This window comes from Carassius carassius, chromosome 43 (genome assembly GCF_963082965.1).
Source record: "Carassius carassius chromosome 43, fCarCar2.1, whole genome shotgun sequence".
Classification (NCBI taxonomy): Eukaryota; Metazoa; Chordata; class Actinopteri; order Cypriniformes; family Cyprinidae; genus Carassius; species Carassius carassius.
Genome location: NC_081797.1, coordinates 19,228,801 through 19,255,747, shown reverse-complemented (window position 1 = coordinate 19,255,747; position 26,947 = coordinate 19,228,801). Strand labels below are relative to the sequence as shown.

The 26,947-nt window shown below is 38.3% G+C and overlaps 1 protein-coding gene and 1 long non-coding RNA gene across 5 annotated transcripts in view; one reads left to right on the top strand and one right to left on the bottom strand.

The window, feature by feature from the left end:
* Positions 1 to 26,947, bottom strand: part of LOC132124543 (ankyrin repeat and BTB/POZ domain-containing protein 2-like) — a 54,065-nt gene that overhangs the window by 1,775 nt on the left and 25,343 nt on the right. For 2 of the 3 annotated variants that reach the window (XM_059535601.1, XM_059535602.1), the window contains 14 exons: positions 21,770 to 21,919; positions 16,013 to 16,220; positions 7,373 to 7,525; positions 5,420 to 5,585; positions 5,225 to 5,314; positions 4,273 to 4,374; positions 4,049 to 4,145; positions 2,830 to 2,965; positions 1,897 to 2,171; positions 1,517 to 1,695; positions 1,110 to 1,215; positions 578 to 680; positions 352 to 442; positions 199 to 267 (listed from right to left, as the gene is read on the bottom strand). In XM_059535601.1, the coding sequence (XP_059391584.1) occupies positions 199 to 267; positions 352 to 442; positions 578 to 680; positions 1,110 to 1,215; positions 1,517 to 1,695; positions 1,897 to 2,171; positions 2,830 to 2,965; positions 4,049 to 4,145; positions 4,273 to 4,374; positions 5,225 to 5,314; positions 5,420 to 5,585; positions 7,373 to 7,525; positions 16,013 to 16,220; positions 21,770 to 21,919 (1,925 nt within the window). Of the gene's footprint in view, positions 1 to 198; positions 268 to 351; positions 443 to 577; positions 681 to 1,109; positions 1,216 to 1,516; positions 1,696 to 1,896; positions 2,172 to 2,829; positions 2,966 to 4,048; positions 4,146 to 4,272; positions 4,375 to 5,224; positions 5,315 to 5,419; positions 5,586 to 7,372; positions 7,526 to 15,714; positions 15,741 to 16,012; positions 16,221 to 21,769; positions 21,920 to 26,947 lie in introns of those variants that run through there. The other variant, XM_059535603.1, reaches the window with a different exon arrangement.
* Positions 7,447 to 17,039, top strand: LOC132124545 (uncharacterized). 2 transcript variants are annotated; one of them, XR_009426781.1, is made up of 3 exons: positions 7,447 to 7,548; positions 16,027 to 16,215; positions 16,533 to 17,039. It is a non-coding gene; the product is annotated as an uncharacterized LOC132124545 (long non-coding RNA). The 2 variants fall into 2 exon arrangements; XR_009426782.1 differs by lacking the exon at positions 7,447 to 7,548 and adding an exon at positions 14,903 to 15,200.

Here is a 26,947-nt window from a genome sequence, read left to right as displayed (position 1 = left end):
GGAGTGATTTATTACCTGCTTCGATCTACAAAAATAGTTTACTGGCCAAAAAGAGTCTCAATGAATCTGAGAAGATAAAGTTTGATCTTGAATTACTGCTGGTAAACTCCAGTGCATGAACAACTGGCAGTGACTGTGGATGAACCGCCAAGATCTACCAAGAATATTGGAGCTGGGTTGGCCTGTATCTAGTCTTACCTCCAGTAAATCTGGAACGCCCATCTTCAGAGACTCCGTCCCCCCGCAGTACAGGTATGACATCATCATCTAGATGAACACAATGAGACCGCGATCAACCCCTGATAACATCTTGTGTCACAGCCCGTTGAACGAGGATTCAACTGATCTTACCTGGAAGATGTTGTACTTGATGTTGGTAATCTCGATTTCCTTGCGTGGTTGTGTGCCGTCTGTCCCGTTCAGTGCCAGCAGAGTTTTGAACCTGATCCCCGAGCAGACAACATGCTTTATTCTTTAACGGCTCGGGTACAGTATGTTTCCAAATATCATCTACCTAAGACACTGTGTTACGAGATATTAGATTTCTTTTATTATGTAAGTAAGGTAACAGACTCACCTGTCGGATGCTGTAAGCAGCAGAACCCCATGAGCGTAGAACGGTTTGCCCTCCACGAGGAACGTCACGTCAGACATCTCTGGGTTGTTCAGGAAGTGAGGGTCTGCGGAAAGAGGAATCTGAGACGTCAGACTTGCTCAAGAGTTTTCCAGAGTTATCATTTATAGACAAAAATAATAACAAAAAAATTATAATGTCCACTTTGGAAACCCATTTCCACCACTGAATAAAAAAAATAAAAGGTAATTGTGACTTTTCATCTCGATTCTGACTATCACAATTGCGAGTTTATATTTCACAATTCAGACTTTTTTTCTAAGAACTGTGAGATACAAACTCGCAATTGCAAGAATAAAAGTCACATAAAAGAAACAGGCTTCCATAGTGCATTACCAAGTAATTGAATACAATTACCAATATCATTGACAAACTTTTTTTTTTTTAAATCAATGCGTGGTCATTTATTTAACAAGTGGATTCAGTCAATTTTGCTAATTAATAAATTCAACTGTACTAAGATGGAGTGAATTACCGAGTTGAGCAGAGAGAGCTGCTTTCTTTTCTTGGATACGAGGAAGTGGAGCAGGACCGTAACAGTGACTAAAAATGACGCCCAGCTGGTGGATTATCGCCTCGTTCTGTAGAGAAAAACCAGAAAGAATTAGTCACAAGGTCGTTTAAACTAGAGACTAAGTTATTTACAGCTATTCACACCAAGTCTGAATTTCCTATAGAGAGTATTGAATTTCCAAGTCTCGAAGCAGAATAAAAATATTTTAGAACATCAGAAATTTCAAATTATAATCATGTCATGTTTTAATTCAAGTTCTATTTTTAATTGCTTACCAACCATTGACACAATTAAAAAAAAATCCTTTAGATGTATTCATTTGTTACATAGGCTTTTTATGAACAAATGTCTAGGTTTTTTTAAAGTACCTTGCTGTTTTTCAGGATGTTAAACATCAGAGGAAGGCCAACACAGACTAGTTCCTCACAGTAGTCCTCCTCTTTGATGGAGGTGAAGTCTCGCAGAAGGGAGAGCATGACTCCAGCTCTGGACTTTTGCTGAGCGCTGCGTAGTGACTCCAGCCACACATGAAGTTTCCATGGCACTCCTTCAGAATCAGACAATATGTGGACAACTACTTACTAATAATCAAATGCTTTCTAGATAGCTCAGCTTTTCATAACCGTATCACAAAAAGGAAGATTCATAGTTGATAATGACTTAATGAAAGTGTTATTTTATCATCTTTGCGATCTATGTTCTCTGTAAATTATTTATAACTTTGTGATTAGTCGTGCATCTAACCTACCCAATGATCTGAGCTCCATGGTGACATCCAGGTAGCCGTGCTCTGCGCTGTAGAAGGATGCCTCCTGCAGAGCTTTCATACGGGCCTTACACAGTTTGGGAAGGGCATCTTCTGACACCAGGCTGAGGTTTGGGGATGGAGAAGGAGGTAACGAATGTCTGTTTCGACTGGACGCCCGCGTCTCGGCCTCCACACCCTCTGCCAGGATCTCCTCCAGCGAGAGCACATCTTCCCTCACCTTCTGAGGCTGAGAGAGGAGCTTCCTCAAAACATTCCTGGAGAACATGTTATGCTTTAGTTCAGTGATGGATGGATGATGGATCAATTCAAAACTAGATGGGTGATGCATAATGAATGATTGGACATACTGTATGGATAAACAGAAGGATAGATGGCTGATAAATGAGTAGATGGGTAGAGACTAGATCCATAGTAGATAGATAGTTGGATAGATTGGAAGATTGGTGACTGGGTAGAAATGAGTGGTTTGAAAGAGATTGATGCATAGGTAGAAAGCTGGCTGGAATGATAGACATAAAGATAGCTACTGTAGATGGATGGATAAAAATGTAAATAGATCATATTTGTATTGATAGACAGGTAATTGGCTGGATAGATAGATAATGAATTACTAGGCGAAAAAGATACACAAAGCTAGATGGGTGTATAGATGAATGATTAGATTGTATAATTGGTAGGAAAAGATAGTTAACAGGATACAAGATGAATGACTGGAGATGGACGGATGAATGGATGGACATAGCTAGCAGGTTAGATAATGAATATAATAGAAAGAAAGTTAGATAGCTGATGTGGTAATACAGTTGCGTATGAATTGTCATAGGGGATCATGTTCAGAGTTGTGGGGGGTGAGTGTGTGTTGGTGTGATTTGTTCCAGGCGGCTGGGGATGATGGGAGTTATTAGCTATTACCTATGGCCATGGGCGGCAGCATGACTGAAGCAGTTCATGGCCTCATAGAGCGATGATGTCAGCGTGTTACTGTCCTGGGACCTCAGCAGGGGGTCGGCACCGCGCGCCAGCAGTAAACTAACCATCTCGTAATTCCCTGTGAGATTGCGAAAGCAGGAGAGTGACCAGAGGAGAAGTACAGGAGAAAAGGGGAAACAGATGGTGAGATTGCAGAGATCTGGAGAATAAATGCAAGAGAACCACAATAAAAGAAGAGAACGCAATTCATGATCATTACTTTAATGATCGTAGAAGGGTCGTGTCTTGAGGAATCAATTTTGCCTTGATCTTTTAAGATACAAAGAGCTGGATGTACTATAAAAACATACTGTAAAGTTTACTCACAGCATACTCCTTCTACAAAACTGACTACTTTCTTTAGATGTCTAACACCATTAACATGAAATATTATCATTAACACCCACATTTACAATAATAAATGCCTGTTGAAGTTCAACAAAATTGGCCCTTCCAGTCGCAGTGAGATATGGACTTAAAGGTGACACCATATTTAGTTTCTGACAGGAATTAAATGAAACTTTGAAGGATAGAAGTACAGTGCATTCAGTGGACTACTATTGTTTAACAACATACCAACTGTAAAGCTGAAACCTTATAAAAAAGAAATAAAAAACTTTCAGTAGACAAAGCTCCATAAAACAATGCAAGTTTGAAAGTTGTAAGTTCATAGATTACATGATCTAGGACCTTTACGTAGTGCTTGCTATTTATTGACTATAAACCAATTCCTCACTGTTTAGTCGGGTCATGTGTAAGGAAATTTCTAAAATGTGCAGTGTTAAGGGTACTGCTGGACCAGGATTGGGAACCATTGCTGTGCAACCTTCAACTCTTCAAAGGGATTAGGGCATGGGGATGAGCTTTTCAGAACGGAACTCCTTTAAACGTTGCAGAACTTCATGTTGAATGTCCCCACACCTTAAAAGGTTTCAAACCAAACGCATGCTCTGAACTGTGGCAAACAAGTCTTCCTGACCCAATTCCATCAACTCTCATACAGTTTGTGACCTGTACAGTTTGACTTTGGTCTGCCAACACAAGGCCATAGTTTTAGGGATTCCTGTTTGGGATGGGAGTGACCAGCCTTCCCTGGCAGGCTGTAAATCTGAGCTGGTGGAGGTTGGGAGAGACTGGCATGAGGGAGTTGTGCTACACACACCTGCTGCCGATGCCAGCTGGAGAGGCGTCTCAACATTGCTCTCCTGTCCGTTACGGACGGCTGCTCCCTCCACATTCGCCCCAGCGTCTAACAGAAGCTAAAGATACAGGCATACATGTAGGTTAGGAGAGTAACAACAAAAACTTATAACAGTATACCTATAAGTTCTCTTGTAGATTAGTTACAGTATGAAAAACCACACAATAAAACAAGCAGCTTGTTACCTGCACTACTGATATATGTCCATGTAACACAGCGAATGTCAGCGCCACCCAGTGGCGGCTGTCTGGATAAACTGAAGGGTGTTTGGGGGAGCAAACAGGTACCTGAACACAAAAGACTATCAGCTTTCATACCGGCTGTAGTGCTGAATAAATGTCACAAAAAAAGATTCATAACATTCATAACGATGCCTGATGAAGATCATACGATCGAAACGTTGCTATTAAAGTTTTCTTTTATTGTTTTGCAAGTTGTTAGTGTGCGGGATTTTCTTGTTTTCACAAAAAAAAGATTCGTAACATGAAATAAGGTTTCTATATATTGTATTGAAACAATCTGACATGCACTGCATCGCAATTCAGTGGCTGCATCCTTTGAAGGCTGCATTCAAAGACTGATCACAGCAGTTTTATTATAGTTAACTAAAACCATAAAAACATGTTTGTTTTTTTCAAGAATGATGAAAATTCTGTTTTATTCAAATTTGTATTGATAGAGTGTAACTATTTTAATCGACATTTAATTGCACTGAACAGAATCAGAATGAGCTTTATTGCCAGGTATGTTTACACATATAAGGAATTTGTTTTTGTGACAGAAGCTTCTGCAGTGCAACAGAATGACAGCGACAGAACAAAAACTCAGATAATAAAAGTATAAAAAAATAGAACAAGTAAGGAATAACAATATACAAACTGACAATTGTATATGCAGGTATATTACAATAGATAGTCTACACTTCAAATTTGCACATGATATATCTGTACATACAAAACTAAGTATGTGTGTTAGATAAATACGTGTATGAGTCTATAAATAGTGTTGTGTGTTCCACCGTTATTATCAAGTGTTTATGAGATGAGATGGAGAGTGAAGGAGAGCGAGGACTTGGTTTAAACAGGCCTTAATATCCAAAAATATTGCCGAACTAAGAAAGTAACTGGTGGTCCATACCGCTACATCCAGATTGGCTCCAGCATCAATCAGCATCTGGACTAAAGCTTCATCTCCAGCTGAGCAGGCGTACATTAGTGGAGTCATACCCTAGACAGATGCATCCAAAATATGATATCACAGAGTGATGTATAGTTTGGTATTGGGTGCTGACAGGTGCTGTCAACATCTGTTTTGGGGTTTAGCTCACAGTACCTGGTCATCCATGCTGTTGACACCATCTGGCCCCAGCAGCTCGATGGCCTGGCCGATCAGGTCGGTGCGGCCACAGTTCAGCATGCGGAAACCCAGGTCCAGTTGGAACTTATCTGTGGCGGCTTTGGCATCCAGCCGCCTGAAGGAGCTAAAGCAGCACTCGGGCCTACATAAGACAGAAGAAGAGTTAAAAAAACACGCATGAACGAAAAGGAGGACGGTGAGGGATAGAGTGGGGAAAGGGGTGGTGGGGTTCAGTACGTGCTTTCATGGGTGGAGTGCTGTATTCAGTGTTTTCAAATCATTAAGTATAAGGCTAGGCTCCTGAGGATCAGTAAAAATCTGAGGCTCTGCTGAAGGTCTTTGCCAATGTTTTAATGTAGTTTGATGGAAAGTCACATATAAGGAGAAGCATGAGATCATGTCTGATAGCTTCAGCTCCGCCACATTTACACTGCCACATTCTGCTCTGCCAAGTGCTGTTTAAAAAATCTGTTGACATTTTAAAAAATAGATTCAATTAGTCTTAAAAGGTTGTGATAAAAACATTAAAATATGCTCTGAAAACAACGTTACCACAACTGGAGAACACGACAAAACAACTTAAAGTCAGGATGAAATGTGATGTCCTTTTCCCAGTTGCATGATTAAGTGCAAATTACTCTGAAGATTCTGTAATGTATTTTATAAAGGTTTTAATTTAGTCTATGCTTCTGAAATTGTTCATTTATTGTTATTTGTAAAAAAAATATTAAATAATGTTGTTATATAAAAGGTGTTGTATCAGGCTATATGTAGGACATTGTTATGTAGTTGCTAAGCTGCTGTAAGTGGTTGCTAATGTGTTCTGGTTGCTAGGCTGTTTTTATGCAGTTGCTAAGCTGCTGTAAGTGGTTGCTAAGGTGTTCTGGTTGCTAGGGTGTTGTTATGCAGTTGCTAAGCTGCTGTAAGTGGTTGCTAAGGTGTTCTGGTTGCTAGGGTGTTGTTATGTAGTTGCTAAGCTGCTGTAAGTGGTGGCTAAGGTGTTCTGGTTGCTAGGGTGTTGATATGCAGTGGCTGAGCTGCTGTAAATGGTGGCTAAGGAGTTCTGGTTGCTAGGGTGTTGCTATGCAGTTGCTAAGCTGCTGTAAGTGGTTGCTAAGGTGTTTTGGTTGCTAGGGTGTTGTAATGGAGTTGCTAAACTGCTGTAAATGGTGGCTAAGGTGTTCTGGTTGCTAGGGTGTTGATATGCAGTTGCTGAGCAGCTGTTAATGGTGGCTAAGGAGTTCTGGTTGCTAGGGTGTTGCTATGCAGTTGCTAAGCTGCTGTAAGTGGTTGCTAAGGTGTTCTGGTTGCTAGAACATTGTAATGCAGTTGCTAAACTGCTGTAAGTGGTGGCTAAGGTGTTTTGGTTGCTAGGGTGTTGATATGCAGTTGCTGAGCTGCTGTAAATGGTGGCTAAGGAGTTCTGGTTGTTGGGTGTTGTTATGCAGTTGCCAAGCTGTTCTATGTGTTGCCAAGGTGCAAGGTTGCTAGAGCATTTATATACCTTCTGAGTAATCACCTCACATTTGATTTCGAGTGGTTGTTTGGTTGTTGCTATGCAGTTTCTATGGTGTTCTGACAGGTTGCTAGGGCATTGCTTTTCGGTTGCTGCAGTGCTCTGATTGGTTGCTAGGGCACTGGTACAGTATGTGTTTGCGATGCAGTCAGAACACAACATCTATCAGTAGATAAGGTATTTATAATGGTTGCTAAGGTATTGCTGTGTGGTTGCAAAGGTGTTCAGGGTGTTTTCGGTGTGGCTCTTCTTCTAGGGACTTTTTGTTGATTGTCAAAAGCATCCATCTTGTATTTCTCTCTGGGTTTCTGCTCTCTAGATGTGGCTCATGTTCCTCACTCGTTTACTGTTCAGCAGGTATGAATGTGTGCTGGTTGTCAGTCAGTATGTGTTGTATGATGTTTATGTCTTACTTCAGCAGTCTGGGCTCACAGTCCAGTCCGGGCAGGAGCAGCCGCGCTGTCTGTCTGACATCATCGCTGTCCACCAATAAGCTGCGGCGATGCTCTGCGTGAACGATGGCCACGCGCATCCACTCCATCAGCGGGGGGAGGAGGAGGAACGGCCTGAGGACAGCAAAAAACAGCAAGTTTATTTCCAGTCCATTGTTGTGTTAATATTGCAACAATATTTCATTGTATTCATTGCTGTAACAAAATACAATTGTTCAGTGTACTCTCTTGATAACACTGACAGCCATGAAATTGATTTCAGATTTAAAATTTGTGTTTATTATTCAAGATGTAAAAAAAAAAAAAAAAAAAAAAAAAAAAGGCTTTTCTAGATTTTGTCCCAAACGTGAGCTAAAACTGACTATAAACTACTATTGTTTTTTAAATATGAATAATTATAGACTGTCTATAGTATGTGTGTGTGTGTGTGTGCGTGTGGGTGTGTAACAAGTCTGCTGAGAGCCACAGTTGTGTAAAAAAAAGTTGGGCCACACCGCACTAAATCTGCTAGTGTTTGTAAAGCAGGGCTTGTGCAATAAGAAAATGCAACTTTCAATGAGACGGTCCATATCTTTCAGCAGCCTGTCATTTCAGAGGATTCATGCTGAGAATGAGGTACAGCTGCTGAAGTCGTTCTGTTTTCAGCAGCTCACGCACACTCCTTGTGTTTGTATGTGTGCAAGCTTCATGATATGAGAATAGATAGGGGCTGTTTACTGGAGGACTATATTACGCAATAATAATACAGAGTTTTAACAAGTTTCAGCTTATGAAAGGTGAAGCAATGGGGAAAGACAAAGAAATGACTCTTACATAAAGTAAGTCACTTAATGTAAGAGAAAATAAATTAACTTCAAGTGGGTTCTTTGTCAAAGTTCGGCTCAAATTGAATAAACATTACAAAATGTGGCTTTCAAAGCCAGTATACTGTAAACTATTGTGAAGTACACAGAAACTAAAAGTTGTATGAAAAAAAGAAACGTTAAAGGATTTAATAAAAGCATCTTGGTTCTTTAAAAATTAAGGGATTAATAAAAAATATTGTATATTATATATATATATATATATATATATATATATATATATATATATATATATATATATATATATATATATATATATATAAATTATTAAAATAGTATATAATAGTAGTATATAATTGGTCATTCTCCAAAAAGAGATTCTTAAAAATAAAAATAATAAAAAAAAATTTAACTTAAAATTACAAATATTATAATATCCCGCTTACTTTTTTTCCTTATTCCAATATTTAAGTGTTTCAGCTATTAAAAAATGTTTTAGTCATCCTTCAAAAATTGAGAATAAATAAAAAATAATGTGTAATAGACTCAAATTCAATACATACTTATTAGTGCTGTCAAATGCATCCAAATAAAAGTTTTTTTTTGTAAAAATGTGTTATTTTTGTATATTAAATATATTTATTATAATATTAATTATATGAATATAAATATGGACATGTAAATACGTGTAATATTTTCAAAATATATTATGTATGTCTGTGTATTTATATATACATAAATATACATAGAACACACACACATATTATGCAAACAAAAACTTTTTTTGGATGCGATTAACAAAGGCGGACAGAGTACACAGCTGCAATACTTGAGTAAAAGTACAGATACTCCTTGCAAAATTTTACTCAAGTACAAGTAAAAGTACTACAGTCAGATGTCTACTTAAGTAAAAGTACTGAAGTACTTGTTTTTAAAAGTACTTAGGTACAAGAGTACATTTTCTAAATATTGCATTACTACTGCCACAGTGCTTACATTTATGAACAGAAATGTCCTACATAGAGTTATGAAAAATGTTAATACCTTGGAGAATGTAAAATGAATTGAACGTAATATCAAGTGATATTAATAATTAAATACGTAATATTTTCAGGAGAAAATACTTTCAGCTGAATAACACCAATCTCACACACACACAATATATGTGTGACAACTCTGTGTGTGTGTGTGTGTGTGTGTGTGTGTACTTTTCGTCCACACAGAGATGCGTTTCTGTGAATACGCACACATTTTTTATCGGATTGCGTTTCATCCACACGGAATACGGCGTTTTGGAAGAGTAAAACTGATGTTTTTTGAAACCGGGTCCCAGAGTGGATAAATTTGAAAACATCTCGCCCCTAGTCAGACACTGCTTTCTTTTACGGTCTATGGCTATGTCACGTAACAGCAACAAAAACATGAACAAACACTGAACGATTGTCTTTTTTTATTAACTAACATTAACACAGATTAATAAATGTATTGTTCCATGTTCGTTTGTGTACCACGCGTACGAGCAAGTCCATGTCTTCTTCTCCGTTTTAAGTGTATCTGTGTGGCAGAATTACAGCGCCACATGCTGGTCTGGCATGTATACTACATCGTTTTGTGGTTTTTGTAGACGCGGATATTTCTTGAGACGAGGGGAAAAAAAAGATCGGACTGGGGTAAACTCCGTCTCCGTGTGGACGGAGCCGAAGAAGTAACGGGTACTTACGGTTATGGATAGAAATGTAACGGAATAAAGAGTACAATATTTGCCTCTCAAACGTACTTGAGTAAAGTCATGAGTACTCCCCAAAAATGATACTCGAGTAAAGTACAGATCCCTCAAAATTGTACTTAAGTACTGTACTCAAGTAAACGTACTCCGTTACTGACCGTCTCTGGCGATTAATCCCGATTAATCATTTGACAGCACGAAAGCTTATTCTCATTATTTTTCAATCATTATCGTTATCATAAGGTATTCAAGTGTTTCAGGTTTTCAGGTTTGTCTGGCCATATTGGTCATCCTTGTAAGTAAATAAATAGTTTAGAGTAATATACTAATATAAAATTTTATAATAATAATTGTCATACAATGTTTAAGTGTTTCTGGTTATAAAAAGCAACAGTGTGAATGAAAAGAGATGTTGTTTGGTTATTTTTAAAAAAAGGACTGAAGTGTAACCAAGCAGTTGTATTTAGCATCCAAGTCAGCCTGAACCATGAATTATCATCACCAGACACTGATACAAGTCCAACATCCCCTTCCCAAATCCTAATCTAATCTTTTTCTAAGAAAAACCCTGATAAGATGAAAATACCCCAGCTAGTGCTGCAGATTTTCGTAACATCTCCCCAGCCTTCCAACCCCTCAGGGAAAGTGAGCTTCTCATTGGATTTGGAGAAGATTCCAATGTGAAGTCAGCCCCCAAAGCGCTCGATGCACAGCAGGAACACAATGACGTCAAACAACAAACCAAAGTAGTCCCGCCGAGAGCCTGTCAGCCCAGCAAGACATGCAAATGAGACTTACAGAGAAGAGCGTGAAGCTCATTAAACACACAAGATATGCGCAACAGAGAAACACGTCTCCTGAGACCTACAGACGCGCTCAACCACAACAAACAGATCAACTTTGCAGATGACAGCTTGATGGGAGCCATCTTGGTTCAAAAGAAAAGACTATTAAAATTCTGAAGTCAGCTTTCAAGTGTGGAACATCTGAAGGCAAAGCCAAATTTAGAAAAGCTATTTTTAAATCTTGAGGAAGGATATGAAAAGCGCATCAAATAATGTTTTGTTTGCAGGTGTTTTGCCAGTGATCGGTTTATTCGGTTTGCGTTGTACTCTCAGTGCTGCCACAAGGGGTGTGATATCAGACAATAGCTTAAGGTAGCATTGTCTTCTACAGGCTAATAGTTTTAGAAGACCTTCACGTAATCACCAAACCAATCGCTTTACATATATGTCGACATTCCATGTCCACTGTTGTGTAACCCACGAGACACAACAAAAACAAAGCTCAGATCACAGTGTCCTTCATCGTCCTTTTGTTAACGTTATTCTTCTTTGTTAACATTGTTGAACGCTGTGCACAAATGACATCGCTGTCAACCGGCTTACGTCACGTCCTAGTACACAAGGTCGATGCAGATGCAACCCTTTAAATGGTACTGGGAAATAGTACGCTCAAAATCATACCAGTACTTTAGTTCTGGAACTAAAGCAGTACAAAAGGCCCTATTGCTGAAAAATAGGGTCAATATTTGAAAGAAACTCTATTGCCCTTGAGTAAACTGGAAAAACAGAATTTGGTGGTTCACTTGAAAAATTTGTGTAGAATTTGGTATTTCACTCAAAAATTGTTGTAGAATTTGGTGTTCTGTTTAAAATGAGGTGTTTCACGCAAGAGATTTGATGCTTCACTAAAAATTTATTACATTTGGTATTCCTGTCGAATCTAGTGTTTCATTGAATAAATTTGTGAAGAATTTGGTGTTTCATTCAAAATGTGATGTAGAATTTTATGCTTCACTCAGAAATTGCTAGTAAAATTTCACAAACAATTACCAAAAAAGTTGGAGAGTAACAGAATTAACGCGAAAACTTGAAAAAATTGAAATAGGATAGATTCAAGTTAACTGAGAAGTTACCGTACAATAACTTCAATTTTATCATGCAAAATGTGGTGGTGGTGGTGAGGGGGGGGGTGTTGTTTGTAGTGCTTTTTTGCACTACAAACAACAGATTTGTGTAGGTCATGCCAAAAAAGAAAACTGATTATATCTGTCTATATGAACAAAACCAATGATAAAACTAAAAGAGTGGCGTATTTTCAAGCAAGAACGCCTACAAACAGATCAGGTTTAGTAACATTTGTTTGACTTGTGGTTGTAAAACAACTCAACCTTAATCCAAGTGTAAAGAAAGATCTTCATGGGAAAGTGATAGTAGAAGCATAAAGAAACACACTTAATAACCACACCCTTTCACTAAAATAGTTTAGAGGAGCACTTTTAGTTGCTTACTGTATTGATCAAGGGGATTTTCCAAGTGCTAAAGCCCTTAAAACCACTGTCAAGACTAATAGATTGCAGCCTGCTAAGTGTGTTCACTTTAGTCACACAGAAGAGGGGGTGGATGGTATTTGGGGAGCTGATATCGGTGAGAGCATACAAGGATTTGATTGTACATCTGTAAGCGTGTGTGTTTGTGTGGAAAAAGATATCAGTCAATACACTACTAAATGAGTCTGAGATGGGAAAGTATGGGAAAAGTTTATGAAGATTTCTCATACACTTCATATAACTTCATGAATGGGCATTGGATGATACCCATAGGATAATGTCTAAAGTATCAAAGATATAGAAGTGATTTAAAATAAATAAATAATTAAATAAAATAAAAAGTCTAAGCTAAACTAAGTTTTTTTTTTTTTTTAACTACTACTCTCAGAAATCTGAGGGGAACCGTCAGAGCATCATTTAAAAGCAATATGCACAACACTCTAATCCAAAAACACACTTGATACTATGCCTGCCAGCTATTTTCCATTCCTAAATGGAATTATCGATCCCTTACATCTTAAAAAAAAAACAGACAAAAGCTCTGTTAGCCTGCTAGATTACATGTACCGGCCTCACGTTCAGGGACACACATAGATGTAAACTCCTGATGCGTAGTCCACTCCTATGACCTGCTCAAAAATGAAAAAGAAAACCAGCATGGAATTTAAGCTCTTCAACATTTTTACAACCTCGCCTTTGTACTGTTGTCAGAGGCGCCACGCTAGTGAAAAGCAAAAGTCCATCTGCATCCCTTCATCTATTGTTCGTTTGGCCCTTGGGTCAGGCTTCAACAATGACCCACGCTTCTGAATCAAGGGCTCAAGTTCAGCCTGTGGCCTTCGACCCGAAACCCGAGCTCAGTTGCAGCCTACATCAAAGCACGGCTAATCAGGGCTTGTGGAAACCGTATAGTGCTTTGGGCAAATTTGGCGGACCAGCACAGACATTTACACACGTGTCAAGGCTTCTAACGTAACTAGATTACACCAGAGATGTGTAACATGATTAAGAGTTTACTACCAAGACCACACGGCTACTTCCCTCGCTATAAACATATATAATGCTGAAGCATGTCTCTAAGTCATATACAAACACTAGAGTCTGGCAGGCGACTCGATGGCCGCTTCATATTAAACGCTGTGGTTTTCCAGCCAGGAATTTCTTGCGGTTTGGCGGCGGATGATGACAAATCCCAGCATAACTTTAAATGAGAGCATTACTTTGTATATTTGTTTCAATTTAAAAATCGTGTGTAAATAGTGTACTACAGCCCACCATCGAGATTTTGGTAAAGGTCTTTCTATACATCAGTTGATTAGTGACTTTTAAATGAGTTTCCCACAGACAAGTCCTCATGGAAATAACACTGTGTTGTAGTTTAATTAGTGCTCTACAGCTCATTCAAAATGTCTGCCTTTAATTATTCTTTAATAACTATCGTCCTACTGCTTGGTGGTAGATATTATGAGTAGATATATTACTCATAACTAGTTAAAAACTGGATTTTCTAATGCAGGGTATGTGTATATCAAGATAGAGTATATATATATATATATATATATATATATATATATATATATATATATATATATATATGATCAATATTTGTTTGAAAGGTAACTGCAGACAACAGCATGATTTTGTTTTGTTTGGTTTTGTAGATATTTTGTTTTGTCTGGTTCTCTTTTTTTCAGTAGGTGAGATAAATGATCAAACTGAAAAAATGTTAGTAAATAAACTTTAGCCAGAAAAACAACCAACAGCATGTTTCTTTTTTTTTTCTTTTTTTTACTTATTTTATTTATTTATTTTCTGGCTTCTTTCAGTAGGCGAGAATAAAAAATCATGGTCAAACAGAAAACAGCATGATTTTATTTTGTCTGGTTCACTTGTTTCAGTGGGTGAGATAAAACAGGGCCAAACAGAAATTAAATGTTTTTATGGTTAATTTAATACAAGATGTGTTGGTGAACTGTTTTTTGTTTAGTGTGCAATGAGACCTGACCTTTTGTTATACTGAATTACTGACACGTTCATAAAAATATATATTCTTAGAAGTAGTTGGATGTTTCTAAAGTGAGGTTCAAACAAGTTCACTTCACTTACTCTGAACCTCATTTTAGAAACTTAATCTTAATATGAAAACATCCTATACTCCAGTTAGCCAGTATGTGTCTGGTCTTCTCTGTCCTGATCTGGGGTCATAGTACTTTCCACGACTCTCATCTTACAGAGCCTCCTTGATGTGCAACCACTTACCACCCAGCACTCCCATTCACCTTTCTGACCCTTTCCTCCCTCTCTCTCCACCCACTCAATAGGAGACACATACCCATCATAAATCAACACTTACTATTACTAACCTGTAGCTCACATAACTAAACTTCACTGGATCCGTACCGCCCCCTCTCCATTTACAGGCCTCTGTTAGGACCACACAGTACAAGAGTGGTTTCATTTCAAGCAAAGGTTTTATAGACTCAATAGAAGGCGCGTTAAGGAGACCTTAAATAATGATTGAGGCCTTTACCATAATTATAGCCAGGACTACAGCACCACCTGTATCCCATTCTGCTTCTCCACCACATACACAAGCACTCCGCAATATTGCTGGAAATCTTTCCTGGCATGATCATTAAGAGAGATTCATGATTGGAGTTGGCAGTAAGGCTCCATTGTTGTTTTCAACTTGGGTTTGTTAGTTGAAGGTCTTACACAAGTGAAACAGCTGCAGCCAATAGCAAGATGTGCCTTTTACTTACTCAACATACAACCTGATAATTGCACACATGCATACACACAGAATCACATGTGGACAATTGTGCTTGGCATTCAACAACACATCAAAGGAGGAAACAAACATCTGAGCCCATCTACGAAAGTCTGGATTTACTTTGTTTTTGGACACAGCAAGAGCTTCCAGAAACTGTTGTACCTGTGTGACTCATTTATCATTTAGGCATTGTTATTGGGCTGATTTTTCTAGTTTGTTGCATTTAAACTGCAAAATGTATTACATGTCAAGATAAGGCAACTCAAAAAGCTTACAAACAAGAATGTTAGCCAAGAATCTGGGTTACATTTATGAGTAGTATTAAAGACACTTGGATGTTTTCAAAAGTGAAATTGTGTTTCCATTGGGCAAATTTCAGTTTCGAAATTTAAATTTGTGCAAACTGTAATGGAAACACAGTTAGTGTAGCTTTTGATAGTAGCCTGAAGCTAGCATAGCTGACTATTTTTCAAAATGCTAGCTGCTGTTGTTTGATTGCCTCAAAATGAAGTTGCTTTCAGCTTGCCAGGTAACTGCTTCAACATAATTACACCTAGTTTTGTATCCCACAAACAGGCATCCTTCCAAGAGCCAATATTTACAGCACACCTGTAACTGAACCACACATAATATAAACCTTCGTATTAACCTTTAGCAAGCAAGTATTACCCTGAAGACATCCTTGAAGCAAGACAGGACACCTAATGACCCGCTCTTAAAACTAATCTCTCTTTAAGAACAAGTTACAATGAACTTACAGGAAACAGCAACTGGAAAAAGAAGTTTGAGGAGCTCCTCACATTTCTACTATATCATTAACAGCTTTAAAGTGCCTTCAGGCTGTGTGGTTTCCAGAGTTAACTTACATATCAATGGGCCATTAGGGGTTTGGGCTGTTAATTAGCTTAGCACTCACTGTGTGAATTGGAGACTGGATTAATGGGAGGGGAATAGTAATGAGGCTCACCTTTCTTTGCTCAGGGCCATCCTGGGTGGATCCAGGTTGGGGTTCTCCATGGACTCCATCTGAGGGCATCGCAGGAAGTAGTAGAGAGTGTGGAGGGCATCCGGAGACCAGGAGACAGGCTGCTGGCGGGCATGACGTGCAGGACTGAGCCCGTGACGGACAGAACTGAGGCGCTGCATATGGTGCATGGCCCGTGATACCAGGTCACCTGATCATGACAAAAAATCAATCAGAAACTTAAGATATTTGCACCAGATCAGGCAAACAGAGGTCATTTTAATTTAATTTGTAATCTTACAATACCATGAATACACATTGTTACACAAGTTTTTTCTTTTTTTTATGAGCATAAGTTCAAAAATGTCAGGGTGGTACTGTATAACAGTCCTGAATACATTAATTAGCAAAATAAATTAAATTATTGAATTTTTTGTTAACTTTAACTTTCTTTAAAAGAGAAAGAAAAAAGATTCTCAACAAAGATTCTCTATTTTCTTCTTCTTATTTGTCATTGACCCAGATATCGAATTATCACCAGAGCACAGTCGGAAGCTTACAAGACCTTGGACACTAACTGAAACCAAAAACCACATGTTGGCCTTCATAGCAAATGTGGAAAGCAAATGTGAGAGAGTCAGCACATTGCCTCCTCTAAAAAGATTTGGGGATGAAACACCCACCTGCTGATGTCTTTCCCTCATGGATCTCACAGTTCCACAACATCCTTATGATTGTACCAACAAGGCATGCATTGAAAACTGGATTCTCAACACGTAGCAGGAAACAGTCCAGGTAATAACTAAACTACATATGGATACAGTAATCAAGATTCAATGCATGTCTTGGTCTACGCTAAGTTGAGAAGCAAAGTTCTGGGCTGGCCACTCCATTTGTGGGAACATTTAGACTTCATTTGTGGTAATCACCCCTTGGGTTCATTTTCCAAACCACAGAGTGGATTGTGAGTAGGAGGAATCTTCCGTTATTATCTGAAAGATGCCAAACTTGCAGCAATAGGGTCCTTATTGTGTTCTGCCAGGCCCTACAAAGGGTCTTAGAGAATTTATGAAGCAATCAGGAAGTTTGGGGCTTTTTTCTCCTAATACTTGCCCTGCAGGCTGAGATCAGTGCGATTGAGCTGGAGATATTAAATACCACATCCTTAAAGCTCATGGTAATACTTTTTGCAATTTAAAGGCCGATATACTTGAATTGAAGTTCTTTTTTGTTCTTTACTTAGGGCAAAAAAAAAAGTTTGAAATACCTGAGCAGCAGTTAAATGCCTCCGGCTCTGCCTATGCTATTGGGAGTGGCATTTAGAATTTGAACATGTAAATATGTGCTGTGTCCTTTACTCTCGATAACAAAATAAACAACAAAACTTACTGGAGTGAGAAAGCAGCAGTTAAGAAAGCATCATAGTGACTGAGATATGTTTGCACCAGCTCTGCAATTCAGGACTCCAGTCAAGTTAAGTCACATTTATTTTATACAATAGATAACTTTAAAACAAGCTTTACAGTTTTAAACATGGAAACATGAAAGTTAGTGTCAATTTCGGTTAGATGTATAACTTCAGCCTCTCTTCTAAAGCAGCTCTCCAGTGTATTCTAATTTTTACTAAATGGACTGAAAAGAAGAACTGAACCAGAGAATATTCCTACCTCAAAGGAGGCAGAGCCCCAGGGCTACACCTACCCATCATGCTACTGCTACAGAACAATGGTAGTTCAAAGGTATTTACCAACTGGAGCAAACTTTTCCAGAAAGTTTGCTTGTTTCAAACTCCCAAAACTTTGTTTAGGCCTGATTTTGTTTAAATTATGTCACATTAGTTCATCTTCGTTTTTGCTTTGAGTCTGCCTGCCTGTCACGTCATTTCCATGGAACAATAATTCTAAGGTGTACAGTCGTGGCCAAAAGTTTTGAGAATTATATAAATATTAGTTTTCAAAATGTTTGCTGCTAAACTGCTTTTAGATCTTTGTTTCAGTTGTTTCTGTGATGTACTGAAATATAATTGCAAGCACTTCATACGTTTCAAAAGCTTTTATCGACAATTACATGACATTTATGCAAAGAGTCAGTATTTGCAGTGTTGGCCCTTCTTTTTCAGGACCTCTGCAATTCGACTGGGCATGCTCTCAATCAACTTCTGGGCCAAATCCTGACTGATAGCAACCCATTCTTTCATAATCACTTCTTGGAGTTTGTCAGAATTAGTGGGTTTTTGTTTGTCCACCCGCCTCTTGAGGATTGACCACAAGTTCTCAATGGGATTAAGATCTGGGGAGTTTCCAGGCCATGGACCAAAAATTTCAACATTCTGGTCCCCGAGCCACTTAGTTATCACTTTTGCCTTATGGCACGGTGCTCCATCGTGCTGGAAAATGCATTGTTCTTCACCAAACTGTTGTTGGATTGTTGGAAGAAGTTGCTGTTGGAGGGTGTTTTGGTACCATTCTTTATTCATGGCTGTGTTTTTGGGCAGAATTGTGAGTGAGCCCACTCCCTTGGATGAGAAGCAACCCCACACATGAATGGTGTCAGGATGCTTTACTGTTGGCATGACACAGGACTGATGGTAGCGCTCACCTTTTCTTGTCCGGACAAGCCCAGATGCCCCAAACAATCGGAAAGGGGCTTCATCGGGGAATATGACTTTGCCCCAGTCCTCAGCAGTCCATTCACTATACTTTCTGCAGAAGATCAAGAAGTGGCTTCTTTGCTGCCCTTCTTGACACCAGGCCATCTTCCAAAAGTCTTGGCCTCACTGTGCGTGCAGATGCGCTCACACCTGCCTGCTGCCATTCCTGAGCAAGCTCTGCACTGGTGGCACTCCAATCCTGCAGCTGAATCTCTTTAGGAGACGATCCTGGCGCTTGCTGGACTTTCTTGGATGCCCTGAAGCCTTCTTTACAAGAATTGAACCTCTTTCCTTGAAGTTCTTGATGATTGTTGATTTAGGTGCAATCTTAGTAGCCACAATATCTTTGCCTGTGAAGCCATTTTTATGCAGCGCAATGATGGCTGCACGCGTTTCTTTGCAGGTCACCATGGTTAACAGTGGAAGAACAATGATTTCAAGCATCACCCTCCTTTTAACATGTCAAGTCTGCCATTCTAACCCAATCAGCCTGACATAATGATCTCCAGCCTTGTGCTCGTCAACATTCTCACCTGAGTTAACAAGACGATTACTGAAATGATCTCAGCAGGTCCTTTAATGACAGCTATGAAATGCAGTGGAAAGGTTTTTTTGGGATTAAGTTAATTTTCATGGCAAAGAAGGACTATGCAATTCATCTGATCACTCTTCATAACATTCTGGAGTATATGCAAATTGCTATTATAAAAACTTAAGCAGCAACTTTTCCAATTTCCAATATTTATGTAATTCTCAAAACTTTTTGCCATGACTGTATACAATCTGGAGCAAATTTTTCCATAAAATTTTCTTTTGCAGGCTGTTTCAAATTCTTGAAACAGATTTCAAATTAACCCGATTTTGTTCAAAATGTGGTAGTTAGACCAGTGGTAGACAGAAAGTTTTCTGTAGAGTTTGCTTTGGCAAGCTGCTTTGAACTCCCACAAGTTCATATGAACTTTTTCTGGCCTAATTGTTTTCGAAATTATGTCACATAAGCTTGTTCTTTGATTTTGCTTGCCTATTATGTAATCACTATAGAACAGTGATAGTTCGAAGGTGGTTACCAGCTCAAGCTAACTTTTCCATAAAGTTCACTATCATAAGCTGTTTCAAATTCCCGAAAAAAATTCCAAATAAACTTCATTTTGACCTGATTTTGTTCAAAATAATGTCACATCAATTCATCTTGAATTGCACCTCAAGTTTGCTCATCTATTTTGTAATCGGCATAGACCAGTGGTCTATGAGAGATAGTTTACCAGCTTGAGCAAACTTTTCTGTGATGTTCGCTTTTTCAAGCTATTTTAAATTCCTGAAACAACCTAAAAACAAGCTTCATTTTGCCCTGATATTTTTCACATCAGTGCAGTATATCAGGCTTTTCTTTTTCAACCATTCCTCTACATTCAGATTGAAAGAGCTATCAACAACAGAGTAAATTTTTCACATGCCAAATAACACATTTTAGGTTGTGTTGACGCCCATTTGCATGTAGAGTTCCAAGGCAGTTGAGGATGTACAGATGCCCCACTGTCCGTCGGTCCTGGGTACAGCTGGATCAAACCTACATGAGAGCTCATGGGGAGGTGCCAGCATCACAGGCAGTGCACAAAGACAGCTCTCACTGAATTCATTGAGTTTGTGCGTGATTGCTAATGTCCTGCTGAAGGTGCCCTTATGCTGTGGGAGACAAGCAGCAAAGTGTTCGGTTTTTGCAGTAGGAAATTCGTGCCTTCCATCGGTAAGCCGCCAACCATGCCACCACTGGGCTTGTGGCATGGTGGGTAAACACAGGTATAACAGCTCGGAGTACGGCAACCCCTGCCAACAAAGGAACTCCTTCACTGCAAGGGAAATATCCCATTTTCAAATGTAAACTCCTGTGAGGGAACCGAAACACTGTACAATGAACCGACAGACTCTTGCTGAATAAGTCACTGTAATCTTTGTATTTACACTTTAAAGTTCAGCTAAATTGCATCTTTTCACTTGTATAAAATCAAGTCCAGACAATAAATCCCAGACCAGATGTTGCTTTTATCAAGGGAACCGTGTTGAGACAGACATGCTTCATTTGAGTGCAGATGAGTCAGGCATCATGAAGTCAGAGGAGACACTGGTACAGCAGTTCATCTTCCTTCAATCTTGATAGGAGTGTATCTAATAACACAATAACATCCTGCAGGAATTATCTAAAATAACAGGCACGAAGCACTTAAGGCACCACAAGATTTAAGTTGACTTCCACACTCGTGTCTTTTTTTTCCATTTCCACCACAAAACATTATGTTTAGAAAGCAAACATGCCTCCTCTTTGGGAACAAAATAGTAGTGTTTATTCAGACAATAAAATAATAGGCTAATCAGTCCGGAAAGATAAACAACGTCCACATTATCTCTCTTTCCATGTTGTGTTTGCAGGGATAACAACAAGCAATTGTGTCTCCATATGAAACTTGCTGCAATCTTGACTCTGTTGAGTGTCAAGTCACGCACTGTGACAGGTAGTGACATACCTAAAATAGTAAGCTTGTATAGTTCATAATTTGGCACATGCACTCGATTTTCGATATCAAAGTATATAAAATAAAATGTATATATATATATATATATATATATATATATATATATATATATATATATATATATATATATGAAATTTAACAATGTAATTTCATTATTTTATGTTGCTTATATATAAACAAAATCATATGCATAAAAATAATATATGAACTATGTGAAATAACACGCAAATTAAAACAAATACTTTTAGTTTGTATACATTTAAATTTTGCCCTATTATTTGATGCACTATTATTTTGACTATTAACACTGAATCTATAACTTAGCAATATAATGTTTTAAACAAAATACAAAAAGTAAAGTTACAAATATAAAAAGCAAATTAAAATTGCATTTAATATTCAGGATGTGACATTTGCGAAAAGCGGCATACTGAAAAATCCCACCGTGTCCAACCTTCTCATAAGCTGTAGCTTAAATGTGACCTTTCTGAGTTGTAAATGATTCAGTATGATTCATAATGGACAGATAAAACCAAGAGTATCAGACATAATCAACAGACAGGAAGGAAGTCAGACACTTACTCAGTTCGGAGATGCTGCCCACACATGTAGCCAGTAAGGCCTGTTCGAGCGTTCGCAGCTCCAGTTCAGCGTATGCATCCTCTCTGCTCTCCAACCCCGTCTGACGTCCCTCCGTGTACGGACTGAAATGAGCCGGAAGTGACAGAACACCTAAAATATAAAGAGACAAACTGTTGAGGTCAAATTTACAATTGCTTTGCAAAATTTTGGGGAAATGTATTACAAGTAGAGCCCGACCGATATATCGGCCGGCCGATATTATCGGATGATATAAGCTAATTGCATTTAAATCGGCATCGGCATTTATAACGGCCGATGAAACATGAGAAACAGAGTCTCATGCTTCACTCATGTTATGAGTGTTGCATAGTGTGCCCACCAGAGGGAGCTCTGCAGCTCCAGAGTTAACAACAGCGCCAGAAGTCCACTAAGAAAGCGATCAACTGTTTTGACGGTGAGTCTGTCGTTCGTCATGTGAAATGATTGTAGATTTAGTTCATACCCTGTATATAAAAACTGTGTGGTAGTTCTAGCTAACGGTCCTATCATTATTACTTCTAAATATTCTGTAACATCACTTACAGCCGCTAATGCATTGCTATATTAGATTATATTAGATAGACGGCGCTTGCCGCTGGGCTCAGCGTTGCCCTTCAGATACAACGCGATTTGCGCTGCGCTATGGCATAGGCGTTTTAAAAACGTTTAGTGGGAGCTCTTTCATAGTCTGTTCCTCCTCCTTTCGGTCAGCAGCAAACATGTATCTGTCCCGTTGTAAGAAGCGAGCGATAGCGCTAGTCCTGCTGATGAGAATTAAGAGAGAAGCAAGGAAGAAGAGAGAATTTGGTGAATTCAGGCTGGTTACGTTACTCTAACGCTAATAGCTTCCTTTTTAGCAGGCCCCTTAAATGCTTGCTATTAACTTGTTTGAAGGTGGTTCTTCTCAAAATTGACAGCGGTGTGTTCATGACACTAACGTTAACCATTCAACTTCGAATTGATTCCGTAATCTTCCGGTAATAGTAGGCAAGACGATGTTTTGATTCAGACTGTACAAAGAGAAGAGGAGAAGATATACGGGTCTGTTGTGAATGTGTCTGTGAGAGCAAATATAGTGTAGTTACAGTAACTACAGTAGGTGCGTCAGAAATGATTAAACCAGAGGGGACATGTAAATAAATGTGAGCTGAACAAGCGCTTTTTTTTTTTTTTTTTTACATATTGTTTCAAAGCAGCTTTACAGACATAACAGGAAAATGTTGAAATAATATTGTTAAATATAAGTAGGTAATACCTATTGCTTGACAAATAAAAAAATATATATATTTCTCATTTTTGCCTATGTAGGAGATCCCAGTTTATTATTATTATAATTCTAATGATGACATGAGTAATGATACATGGTGATATTATTGATACACATGCTTATTCTTTCTCTGTCTCTCTTTCTGCCTACAGATGGCTGAAAAAGGTGAATGCTGTAGCAGCAAAGTGTGGGATTACTTCTGCAAATACTTTAACTTTAGTATTATAATTTATTTACAGTAAACACACAGACTGTTAAAACCAGCTTCAACTGGAAGAAAGTAAAAGTGTTAAATGTTTAAAACCAGACTGTTTTTTGATCATTAAAAAATATATACTTTTGATGTGCAATTGTTTAATCATTGAGACTGTAATCTAAGGCTTTTTTTTTTAACATAGTCCATTCTGGAAAATGGTTTATACAGCCCACATACATAGAACAGGCAGATATTTTGCTATTGAATGTTGTGTAAATGCAGTTTATAGGAAATGGGTCTAATATCCAGATTATTTTTTAAAATCAAAATATCGGCTTATAAATCGGCTCTTTTCGAGTTAATATCAGCATCGGCCCCCAAAAATCCATATCGGTCGGGCTCTAATTACAAGTAACGCAAGTTACATAATCAGAGTACTTCTTCAAGTAATTGAAAAAGTAACGCATCTCTTTTAAATATACACCAAAACATCTGAGTTACTTTCTCAATATAGTAACGCAAGTTACTTTTTCCCACATTTATTCACTGATGTCTCTCCTGTTCCCATGTTGAGAGAAAATGGGAGTGACATGCAGAACCTCTTCCTTCAGCCTGAGGCTTATTAATTAAAACTTTTTGGTGTGAAAGGGTCTTTATTGTTTCCAAGAACATTAAACGTTTAAAAAATAAATAAACAAGCCCGTCCCAGTTGACAAAAGTAACACAAAAGTAATGTAATTCATTACTTTTCATGTAACTCATTACTACCATAAAGAGTAATTAAGTAACGCAATTAGTTATTTTAAAAGGGGTCGTTCACCCAAAAATTCTGTCCCTCATGTCGTTCCAAACCTGTTAGACCTTCGTTCTTCTTCGGAACACAAATAAAGATATTTTTGTTGAATTCCAAGAGCTTTATTCCTCCAAGAGCAAGTATTTACCACATTCAAAACTGCAGTCACTGGAGAGATCAGAAAAAAAAGGCGCCATTATGATCCACAACCCCAATGTAACCTTTAAAACAATCCCAAACAAACGAATTCTAAAGTTTACGTGCTTCAGGGAGGAACATAAAAACAAATGTGAGAATTAGCATGAGATTCTATTGTGCGATTGTGAAACACTAAATCCAAACAACATTACTTATAAACGTCACTTTCCACTGAATTACATTTGAACAGAAATCACGACAACGACAACGACAACGACCACTGACTGCGTCTTATTGTTTCCAAGGTGTTGTCATTGATAACAGAGGTTGCACAAGGCTAGGACAGTCACTTCCTCTGTAAACATCTCTCACGTTCACAATGCAGACTTCTAGAACAACCTGGTGGTTTGGTGTTGATGAGTTTACAGGCCTTTCCCTGTATAATCTGACCGGAACGAGTCTGTTCTCTGTGTTCTACACTTTAATCTGACCGTCTGCCTAATCAAACGATTGCGTAAGACCAGGGTGGCTTTATTAAAGCAATGATTTATGACAGATAAAGAACTGTTACAGTTACATAACACGAAATTATCTGCTCGGTTCCTTCAGCTCTTCATATTTCCAGTCTTGTTGAGATGTTTTGGACTTATTGAGTCATAGAGAGTTTTGTTTATGAGACGGTCATGGCTCCATCCTACACTTTTCTTCTCTAAATTAGTTTTTTTGCTGAGCCATCATCAGTTGATTTAGTTGAGTTGTCTCCAGTTGTGACTTCCTGTCCATATGAAAACAGAGCAATCAAGGAAGGGGAGACTTGTGCAGTTAAGTTTCTCACTGGTTCTTTGTAGTCCTGGACAAAGCTTTGCTTTGGCCTTCAGGGGTGAGTGTCCTGCCAAGGAAAAGGAAACAAGCAAGGAACCCTACCAGAGAAGCAAAAACAAAGCAATATTGTTAGTCCTGTTTATGATTTATGGAAGGATCTTCATAGGAAAGACAAATCCCTTTAAAGGATTATTTCACGATGAGTCGAGTTTTGACTTTTGATTTTGTTTTGTTTTTTAGTAATCAATACACCAAAAATGCAGTTGTTGGAGTTCAACTAGCACTAAAGGCAGGCTATTCCTTTAAGCGAATAAAAGTCTCCATCCAGAATGTTTAGAACTGCTTTTCTAGATAAGCCCATGCTTTCTGCTGCTATCATGTACAGGGTGAAGATTCGAGACATTTACAGATGAGGGTGGCTCCAGCCTTCATGAATACAGTCTGGTTATAATACCACAGTGTGGAAAGAGTAAAACACTATGGGAATAACTCCTCAGACATGAACATTGGCATCATAAATCAGACTTTAGTACTGCCTTTTACTTAGAGATTGATCTGAAGTTCAAAGCAGATTTAAAATCAAAAGAAATAGTTTATAGATACTGTTTTTGAAACCAAATCTTTGCATAACTACAGGCATCTAACTGCATCTAACAATGGTTTGGGGAAAAATAGTTAATAAAAAAATAAAAGCATATACATCAACTCAAATACGGTTATCTAATAAGCATGTGTCCTATTTTGTGTACTAAACTCCTGAAACATTGGTGTCTTTCTGAAACACTGCTGTCTCTTTGTATATGATATGATGATAGTTTCTCAAAATAAGTAAAAAATGCTCATGAAGTGACTGTTCTAGAGATTAATTTCCATGAGGGGCGGACTGGGAAAAAATAGGCTGGGAAATCTCACACTCATACACCCACAACCCATTCTGAAACATGGACAACCCTATTTTTTTTTGGACCTGACATCAAAAAGATTTAAATCCTTAGGTTGGGGACATGCAACGTAATTAAGAGTTCTCTCCTGAACTGCACCTTCACTTCCATTATCCATCCATCTCTCTCATGACTTTAATACTGAAGATTTTTATTTGACTTTTACCATGTTTTGTTAGTGCAATTTTGTTTTTGTTTTTTGGCAAATGAATTACCACTTGTATTTATATTTACTACAAATTCCATAGTTAAACCACGGTTAGTGCCATACCATATGCTATATTAATTTTCCTAAGGGTTGTGTTTTTGTATCCACTAGCTCCCCCTAAACCTATGATAAAATATGATGATTTGTCTGCTAAATTACTACTGTAACATTACAAAAGATAATAATGACGTCGTTTATACAGTATTTTGAGTGATTGCGAGCAATGTGCTGCTGCTGCTTGACTAAGTAAACAAAGACAAAACTACATTAGCATATTTACAGATGAAACTGACCTGCACCTGAAACCCTGAACACAAGTGTCGCTTCTCTGCTCCAGCTGTGCGCTTACACAGTTCACTCCGGTCTCTCTCTCTCGCATTGATTACTCGGAGTCTGATCCAAACCGGAGAGCGCGCGAGCCCAACCATTGCCAGTCACGACTAACCGATTCATGATTTATTAGAGATTTAATTATCGAATCGCGGATTCAGAAATAATCGCTTTAGTATATTCGGCCTGCAATTATACAATAACAATATTAAAGTAGAAGGCCAAATCGTCTGCCAGGCCATCGGGAATAGTCCCGGTTCTCCCGATGTCCAGTCAGCGCCTGATTTCCACAGACACGCAGAATGTGCAGGATTCATATTCAGTCTTTTTGCGGCTTAATATTCACAGACATCAGTCCATATCGGGTTTTGATTCAAGTGTACTGACCTAATTTGATTTATTCGTCCAAAATGTGGCATATTGCGTCCGCGTTATAGGCTGAAT